This window comes from Misgurnus anguillicaudatus, chromosome 19 (genome assembly GCF_027580225.2).
Source record: "Misgurnus anguillicaudatus chromosome 19, ASM2758022v2, whole genome shotgun sequence".
Classification (NCBI taxonomy): Eukaryota; Metazoa; Chordata; class Actinopteri; order Cypriniformes; family Cobitidae; genus Misgurnus; species Misgurnus anguillicaudatus.
Window position 1 is genome coordinate 10,315,480 of NC_073355.2, and position 9,289 is coordinate 10,324,768.

Genomic DNA, 9,289 nt, shown 5'->3' on the forward strand with positions numbered 1-9,289 from the left:
GCAAATTAAAACTTCAGCCACATTAACTTTGCAACACATTTCCCTTTGCGCTGCTTCTTTAAATCTGCATTTCAGTCATCTGTGCCTCTGCGGTGCAAGCTTTCCTTTGCGCTTCATTTTTTTCTTTGCGCCTCGCTTTGTGTCCCTGATTTGACGTGGGGGAGGGGTCAAGAGGTTGAGGTGTGTACAAGGGACGAAGGCGCGTCCTTCTCGTTACGTCATCAGCGCGAGCCCCAGAGCCCAGACCGAGTGGATCGATCGAAACGGCGGAGCAGAGACACGCGGGCGATGGACCACAGGTATGTATTATTGATTGCTTTCTTATTATTATTAGACTCCTATATTATTAATAACAGATACTTCAGACCGGCCAGAGGGTGGCATTTAACGGGGTTTTGCAGTAAAATTATTTGAGTAAGAAGCTATTATGTGTGGAGAACTTTCACTGAACATCATAATCTCATTTTTTTATGGAGATGGGCCTGTAGAGGCCTTTTGCATCTGAAATCTTTTAATGTAATCCACAAAAAAGGCAAAATATAGTATGTGTGGTGGAAATAGCATTCAGACATACGTTACTGCATCCGCCATGTTCTGTTGTCATGTGACCCCTATATCTTTGATCTGAGACAGAGTAACTGCAACACACATAACTAGTTTTAGGAAATGCATATGGACATCATTTTATCAATATTCCTAAAACCTTCTCATGTATTTTCATGATAGTAAAGTATATTAATAATAATGATGATGATGTTCGACTGTTGTTTTTTCAAATGCACGTTATAAGTGACTCAAACTCGAACTGCTTACATAGAGCATTATTTCCTACTGATCAGAATCGTGAAAACACTCAAATAAGAAACAATCGTGCACAAAACACACACAGATACATGCACAGAACTCAACACGCACACACCAGCCAAACTCCCAAGGGTGTTTTAACTTTAGCTGACTCGCATATCAATTTGTAAATAATTTTTTATACATTTAATCAAATAAATTCTTATCTTTAGGTCCATGGACCTAATGATGCCACAAGTCACCAGCTGGGAAGGATGATCATGGAAAGACTGCTATCCAAACTGCAGGATGCAATGAGTCGCCTACCCCTACATTTAGATTATTTGCAGTTTTTATGCGGTCATGAGCTTCTCTTCATTTCATCAGTCTATAATCAAATTTCAGTCCCAGAGGCACTCCTTGGCGAACTGTTAACCTTGAAAAACACAGTGGATAGGCATATTGACGATAACAATGAACCCGTTACTGCCCTTGAAGTGGAATTTGGAGTTAAGGGGCCCCCAAAGTTTATTATTTCCAGAGAACATCTTCAGTACCTAGTTAATATGCAGCTATCTGTTCCATGTATTGCCGAGCTTCTTGGTGTCTCAACAAGGACAATCAAACGTCGCCTCACTGAGTATGGCATTTCTCTAAAGGACACCTACAGTAAAATCACAGATGAAGAACTTGACAACCTAGTGAGGTCAATCAAAGCTAAAAGTCCACACCTAGGCCATAGAATGGTGAAGGGACACTTACAAGCCTTGGGTCATCGTGTGCCATGGACAAGAGTTTGGGATTCCATGCATCGAGTGGACTCTGCTGGAATACTTGCAAGAATTACACAATTGAGATGTGTAGTCAGAAGGACTTATTCCGTCAAGGGCCCTCTTCATGTTGTTCACGTAGATACAAACCATAAGCTGATAAGGTATGTTATGCGTGTCAAGCCATTGATGTAGTGCTACTGAAAAGTATATGTGACCCTTTCTGTGAAAATATCACATATTGTGATCACATTACATTTTGAAGTCATTATTTGTGAGTTTCTGAGTTTTCTAATTCTATTTAAATTCTTTGAAAATGTATTAAGGAATATAAGTAATGCCCAAATTTTTTTTGTTATTTGATATTTTTAATCCTTAAAAATGACTTATTATGCATGTGAGTTTCTCTCTACAGTTTACATATGCATTTCAACTGGTAATAACAGAATATCTTTTATCAGATATGGCCTTGTGATATTCGGTGCCATTGATGGGTACTCCAGAAAGGTATTTTTCTCATTCTTTAATGCATTGTTGGCCTATAAATTTTGTACAAATCAAATTCCTGATGGAATGCGTAAGTCTAACTTTACTTTATGTCTCTCAGATCATGTACCTTGGAGCTGCAACAGATAACAAGTCATCCACTGCCCTCGGTTTTTTTCTTCAGTCAGTGGAGAGACGAGGTAAGACAACTAACTTACATCATGAGTGTGTATGAATGCTTTGTTACCTCCAGTAATGATTCCTTCTTTTGTGAACGTCACCTTGGATAAAAGCATAAGCTAAATGTAAATAAATCCCTGCTTGTTTAAACATGGTTAACATAGGTTTCTTTTCTAAATTACCTGGTCATATTAAATTTTTTGCATTTAGAGTTCGAGGAGACCAAGGAGTTGAAAATGTAGAGATCGCCAGATGTATGTTTTCTGTGCGAGGTTGTGGCAGGGGAAGCTACATTTCAGGGAAAAGCGTACATAACCAGCGGTAAGCAGCAAGATAAGTTAGTTAAAGCTTGATATTCATTTTAAAGTGTTCTGTTTCTAAGAATGATGATTTGTGTTCAACATTACACACTGTTTTCTCTTCCATTTTTAGCATTGAGCGCCTTTGGCGTGACATATGGATGGCAGTTACAAACATCTATTACGATGTTTTGCACAGCCTTGAAGAGGAAGGATTACTAGAGCCAACCAACAGCCTTCACCTCTTTTGTTGTCAGTTTGTGTTCCTGCCTCGTCTCCAGGCCAGCCTTGACTCCTTTACTATTGGGTGGAATAACCATCCTCTCCGCACAGAGAGTAATCGAAGCCCAGAACAGTTGTGGGAAATTGGACTACTGCAAAACCCTGTCACTCCTCCAGTCCCATCTGAGGTATTTTAAGAATTTGTCTTTTAATGTATGTAATGTTTTCATGCAAGATATTGTCCCAATGTCCATAAACTATTACCAACTTTTAGCAGATTGCACAAGACGACGACTCTGACTGGGACACAGATATTATCTCTGACCAGCCGTGGACAGGAATTGTAGTTCCTCCAGTTGAATGCCCCTTAACTGAAGAACTTAAGGCCCAAATTCAAACTTTTTTTAACCCAACCTCACACTCTCAAAACTATGGAAGAGACCAGTATTTAGAAGTTTTAAATTTTGTACTGCTTCATTCTTAATTGACACTAAATCAATCATTGAAATGACTAGTGAACAAATGATCCACTTACAAGCAAATTAACATCCAATTCAATAAAAAAACAAACTTAAGTTGACATTGCATGCTTGTTTTATTTTCTGTATTTGCTATATTTAAAGCAGAAAAAAGGCTCTTATAACAACATGTGTTCTCTAAACACATGCATTAAGATCACATTTTACAATATGTAACACGTTGTGTTCTCTACACATACACAGTAAATTTTCAAAACCATAAAGAACATTTGCCAATGTATAAAAGTTTTTTTTCCCGAACATGTACAATTCCATACATTTAGTAGCATTTTAAATTCTGTTAAAACCGTTGTCAAATTGAATGGCTTGCAACATGACTGACTTAAAAAAACTGTAGTCACCCATGTGTACTGTGGGAAATGTAATTTTTCTGGCACAGGCACTTACAACTGGGAAGCATATTTTATGTTCTGGCATCCTCTGCATACACTCATGGTCAAAATGAAGAGAAATTTTGAATTCTTTAAGTTCTGACATTAGAAGAGGTTTGTGTCCCTGGCCAGTGAGCCATTGCATAACACCGGGGACAGTTAAGGGCAGGATGTCTCCGTCAGGGCTATCCTCACAAGCAAAACAACTTGTTATCTCTAGGGTTGGTATTGTCTGAATTAAATCAATTACATTTTGAAATTAATTTGTGTAATCTGCAGTTTTTTTAAACAATATGTATACTAAATCAACTCTGTCAGTTCATACATACCACAGCTTTCAATTTCTTGGAGAAAGTCTTGCAGAAAGTTGATTATAGCTGTTTCATAAGTCTCTCGTACTGATCCCTTCTCCGACATTTCCGGAAGAATCTTCTGCATGATGAAGTCTGTATCAGCCTGTGAAAAAAACCCATCCATTTTCAGGTACATTTACACATATATGCATTTGGCTTTTATCCAAAGCTACTTTATTACTATAATAACATTTATGTAATACAATATATAGGCATATTTTCTTTTCCAGTTATTGATACCTTATCATCATCATCCACCACATCAGGGACAAAGAACTGGTGGCAAAGTCCTGAATGGTTTTCCAGAAGGTCTACAAAATTGTAGACTTCAAGACCTTTTCGGATTTGCTTCAACAAAGGGACCAAACGTAGAGTTGCATGAAGCACAATTGATCTGGAAAAAGAACCAGAAAATTCTTGCATAATATAGACAGTGTTGTGGCTAATCAGTATAAGGCAGCAAAATTAAAACCGTTTGCAAGGTTTCAAATGTAAAGAAGTTATATGACTTTTTCTGACCTTATTATGGCCTCTTTATTCTCAGGTTTAACGGCCCCAGTAAAACCACAGTTAATTATTTGATCATTCCATGCAGAGAGATCGGTTTCTTCTTCCTCCACCTGAAAACACATAAAAACGTAAACTGTGGCAAATGGTGCTTGCGTAGAAATAAAGGTTTTATGAAATCAGATTTTATTTGGAAAAAAAATACTACCTTTTTAAACAAATGATAAAGTTCAGCATCATCCACGTCATCTATAGTGAGAGTTGATTCATCCAAGTCTCCAGATGAGAGAGAATCAAAGCACCACTGCCTCAAGAAACGGGGGGCAGGCCCACCCTGAGCGAGACTAACAGAAAACACTTCTCCAGCAGTCCTGAAAGAAAGAATACAAAGTAATATTTAGTTGTATGCAAAAATGACAACTGACATGTTACTACAATGTACAATATTACTAACCTAAAAAATCCCTTCTCCATATTACTTAGGGAGTAGATGGGGCTCTTCCCCCTCTGGTGTCCTCTGTGCTCAAAGAGGTGTTTCTCAATCTCACCAATCAAATCTACAAACAAATGTACATGTTAAAAAAGAATGTAATTTACTACATTGTACAATTATAAGCACATTAAAACATACCAAATCTCATAATGACTCGTGGTAACTGTTTATTGTTATTCTAAACTTTAAATTGTTACAATGAATATAAAAACCTAATAAGGCGATTGTGAACCTGACTTGAAAGAAATGAAAGAAATTCCTTACGAATGGCACCTGTGTCAACACCTGCTTCCCCCAAAAATGTTACACGCAAAGTATTGCCCGGGGTTCCTCTCATTTGTCTTTGCCACTGCACCATAGCTCTTTGATAGAAGTCAGTTCGAGAAACACAGATCTTGAAATCCTTGCTGTCATCTACCCTACCTGCCAACAAACGCAATACATCATCTGGACTATAAAAACAGGAAAAAAAGATTAGTAAAGAATTCTGATGTCTCAGGGTTGTTCAAATGTAATAAATAGACTGTACCATTTCATGTCTGGGCCTTGGTTTTGCTGTACAGGTGTGCCACACGGAGGACTGCTCTCATAATCCAGTGTCTGTAATGTACTGAGTATATACCCAATGGTTAGATTGACTTCTTATAACATTTACAACATGTTATAACACTTATAATACTTAAAACATGTTTTTAATACATAACCTTATTAAATGTCTGTAAATGAAATAACTTTTCAAATCATTAAAAATAACCTATCTCCACATACACTTGCATGCATGGGCAACTCTGTCTGTGAAAATGTGTCTAAACAAATGGGACACTGTCCCTCATCCTACAATGGCAAAAGGACAACTGATTAAGTATTATACAATAAAATCCCAATTAAAACAATTGGTTATTTCCAAACTCCAATCAAGTATTTTGTTTAATTGGTCACTTTAAATACTTTGGTCACCAAGTATTTTGCAAGATCTAAACAAGCACTGGCTGTTTCAGTTTTTTTAACTTTACAAAAAACATTCTTATTCAGTTCTAAATGTTCAGTTAATTGTATGGACTTCTGACATGTGTGTAGTGTTTTAAAACTATAAAAATAGGGCATTCTTCTCAGCCAGTGTTATTTACCTCTTGCAAAAAAAAAGGTCTTTATGTACCAATGAGAGACAGTATAATTACAATCAATTTATCAAAAGTACTTGACAATAAGGCACTACAAAGAAATTACCATTACCATTAGAAATAAAATCTTAACATGGCATCTAATTAATTTTACTAACTGCAACAGTCCTTATGCACTTATAAGCAAATTAAAAGCAAATGTATTTTGAATATATTACAAACACAGCATTTTCATTTAGCTCACCTCAAAACTTGTGGTGGGTTTAGGAGAACAAGTTTGTATTGAAGTAGTGGGTGTGTGTATAGAAGCTGGGGCTGTAGGGGTAACTGCTCTGGTAATCTCACCAACTACTTTTACATCCTCATCATCATCTTCAGTAGTCTGAAATTACAAAACGAGATATATATTCTAACTAAAAGAAAACTTAACTGAAAAATGTTATAATAAATTATACTAAAAAAATGTAATCGTGTAAACAACATACCTCATCATTAGCGGACTGTGTGCAGCCACCACAAGATTTAACATGCAAGTACGAAACTGGTAGTGGCATTGTGGTTTTACAAGTACGACACTCAACCTTTGGCATCTTCACAAACTCTTCTGCTGAGAATGGCAGTGGATCAAGACATAACTCATCTTGAAGAGGGACCATATACAGTGCTGTTTTTCCAGCAGTGGTAGCCATTTTGAGAAGGCTGCCTGTATAACCCTCTGAGTCTGGAGAAACAACAGTAAGCTTTCTTCTTCCATTCCCACCTGACAATTTAAAAACACATTAACAAATTCAAAAATAAAAGGTCTTTACTATATAATTGGGATTATACTGTAGCTAAAAAGAAAAAAAAAACAGTGCTTCCCATATTCTATTAACACTTCCCTGTGTACTATTATTAAAAAAGGATGTAGCATGGGATTTAAGGTTAGAATGCCAGGAGAATGTTCAATTAATAACTCTACTCAGATATTCATGTTTGTGTCTGTTCTGGTTGACAGTACAGCTTACCTGGTGCCTTATAAAGTAACCACCCTCCAGTAAGGGACTTCATCTTTGGAAATTCAGCTTCAAGGAGCTTGCATAACTAAAATAAACATGAAACAGAACAAGGGTTCTCAAACAACCATACACAGTAAAAACTAAATCTTTATCACATTGAAAATTTTACGTGCATTTGTTTGTAATTTTTATTCATACTTATTCACATTTTACTATATTTAAGCAAATTATGTTCATTCATCTCAGCATGCTTTGAAAGTGGAATATTACTTTGAAGTAGCAATTATTTGCAGGTTGATATAGAAATAATCCTGCTCTAAAATCAGGTGGCACAAACTAACAAATTAGATTGTACTATAAAATGAACTTACATCCGAATGGTTCACATTGGATGAAATTGTAATCACCCGTTTTCCTAGTCCAGCCTGAAGTAGTTCAAGCTCTTCAGAAGGTGTGGGTGAGGTGTCAGTGTTGCTGCTCATTAAATATATGGAAACGGCAAATGGTTTCCAAGGTGTGGCTTTCACATGTTTTGTGGATTTGGAGTTTTCTTCTTTGATTTTTTTAAACATCCCAGGAAAAGATCTACAAATAATAAAACAATGTTAATTATAATAGTAGACATTCAAAAGACAATTGTTAAGATAATTAGATGTGGATGCGGCAACCTGGCCATATCCTGCTCTATTCGAGGCTGAGAAATAGCAGGAGGCTGCTGTCGTAGTTGTGGCTGCTGCTGCTGACCCTGAGCTGACTGAATCTGACCAAGGCTTTGGGTCAGAAGACCTATTAAATTCTGTGCAGCTGTACAGACATCTGAATACTCTCTCTGTTAAATATGTCATGACAACATCATATAGGATTATCTGGATCAGGGGTTTTAAAATAAGTTCCTGGAGGGCAACAGCGCCGCACAGCCTAGATCAAACCCTAATCAAACACATCTGATTCAGCTAATCAAGATCTTCAGGATTACTAGAAACCTCCAAACAGGTGTGGGTTGGAGCTGGTTTGAGCTAAACTGTGCAGAGCTGCGGCCCTCCAGGAATTGAGTTCCACACAACCGATCCAGAACAAGCGCACCAACAATGCACCATACAAACAACATCACAGCTCCCAAACACAATCCACAGGGATGTGACCCACCGTACACAAATCAACTTGTTCGGCATCAGAAAGAGGTTTGTTCCGGATTGTGTTTGCACATGCAAGGCATTTGTTTTGTTGTTTGTTTTCAGTTTGCAGTGTATTTTGAGAGACACCTTTGGCATCGTTTGTGGTCCGTGGTGCAACTAGGGCGGGGATAGTAGTAATAATTATTTATTAATTATAAAACAACGTGAAAGGTGTGCATATTTAGAGAAATGTACAGCCGCCGACGATTAGCTAATCGCCACATTAACCGCATTAGCTGCTAATTGATCTCTAACTTACTTAACTTAAGCAAACGCGTTGATACACATAGTTACATATATTTATCGGTCTATCTAGCGAACTTGAAGAAAGCTATCAATAATACATACCTGTGATCCATCACCCGCATGTCTCTGCTCCGCCATTTCGATCGATCCACGCGGTCTGGGGCTCGCGCTGATGACGTAAGCGAGAGGGGCGCGCCTTCGTCCCTTGTACAAACCCCAACCTCTTGACCCCACCCCCAACCTCTTGACCCCACCCCCAAGTCAAATCAGGGACACAAAGCGAGGCGCAAAGAAAAAGGAAACGCAAAGGAAAGCCTGCGCCGCAGAGGCACGCATGACTGAAACGCGGAATTAAAGGAGCGGCGCAAAGGGAAATATGTGTTGCAAAGTCAATGCTGCTGAAGTTTTACTTTGCTAAACTTTATTTTTTCTCTCAGTGGTTAACTTTTCTTTTGCAATCCTTTTTTTTTACTTGCAAAAAAGCTTTTTTTTTCTCAATGCAAAACATATATATTTTTTTGCAATTTTTTTTTTTGCGAAACATTGTTTTATTTTGCATATATATATGGCCCTATTTTTACTCCATAGTATCTAGCTTAGCCCCATTCATTCAATGGTACCATTTAGAGATAAAGTTAGAAGTGTCCAAACACATCAACGTTTTTCCTATTTAAGACGAGTAGTTATACGAGCAAGTTTGGTGGTACAAAATAAAACGTAGCGCTTTTCTAAGCGGATTTAAAAGA

General features: G+C 37.5%; 1 protein-coding gene and 2 long non-coding RNA genes across 4 annotated transcripts; 2 read left to right on the plus strand and 1 right to left on the minus strand.

The window, feature by feature from the left end:
* Positions 1-454: 454 nt before the first annotated feature.
* LOC141350813 (uncharacterized) lies at positions 455-2,236 on the plus strand. Its single transcript, XR_012358945.1, has 3 exons — positions 455-1,717; positions 2,015-2,060; positions 2,161-2,236. It is a non-coding gene; the product is annotated as an uncharacterized lncRNA (long non-coding RNA).
* Positions 2,237-2,413: 177 nt separating this feature from the next.
* Positions 2,414-3,320, plus strand: LOC129424404 (uncharacterized). Of its 2 annotated transcripts, none has more exons than XR_012358946.1 (3): positions 2,414-2,540; positions 2,652-2,928; positions 3,015-3,320. It is a non-coding gene; the product is annotated as an uncharacterized lncRNA (long non-coding RNA). The 2 variants fall into 2 exon arrangements; XR_012358947.1 differs by having other exon boundaries at positions 3,018-3,320.
* A 1,741-nt stretch (positions 3,321-5,061) lies between these two features.
* On the minus strand, positions 5,062-8,968 carry LOC129454753 (uncharacterized). The gene is made up of 9 exons (XM_073856626.1): positions 8,646-8,968; positions 7,494-7,951; positions 7,132-7,207; positions 6,610-6,884; positions 6,369-6,506; positions 5,758-5,837; positions 5,533-5,613; positions 5,236-5,455; positions 5,062-5,067 (listed from the first exon to the last, which is right to left on the minus strand). The coding sequence occupies exons 2-9, from the start codon at positions 7,692-7,694 to the stop codon at positions 5,062-5,064; spliced, it is 1,077 nt and encodes a 358-aa protein (XP_073712727.1). The 5' UTR covers positions 7,695-7,951; positions 8,646-8,968.
* Positions 8,969-9,289: the final 321 nt, after the last annotated feature.

Excerpts from the sequence above, each read along its gene's own strand:
- LOC129454753 (XM_073856626.1), bottom strand. The coding sequence starts at position 7,694 with ATGTTTAAAAAAATCAAAGAAGAAAACTCCAAATCCACAAAACATGTG. Across the intron at positions 6,885-7,131 it reads GTTACTTTATAAGGCACCAG|GTGGGAATGGAAGAAGAAAG; the intron begins GTAAGCTGTACT and ends TTAAATTGTCAG. Across the intron at positions 5,838-6,368 it reads AACCCACCACAAGTTTTGAG|GATGAGGGACAGTGTCCCAT; the intron begins GTGAGCTAAATG and ends TTGCCATTGTAG.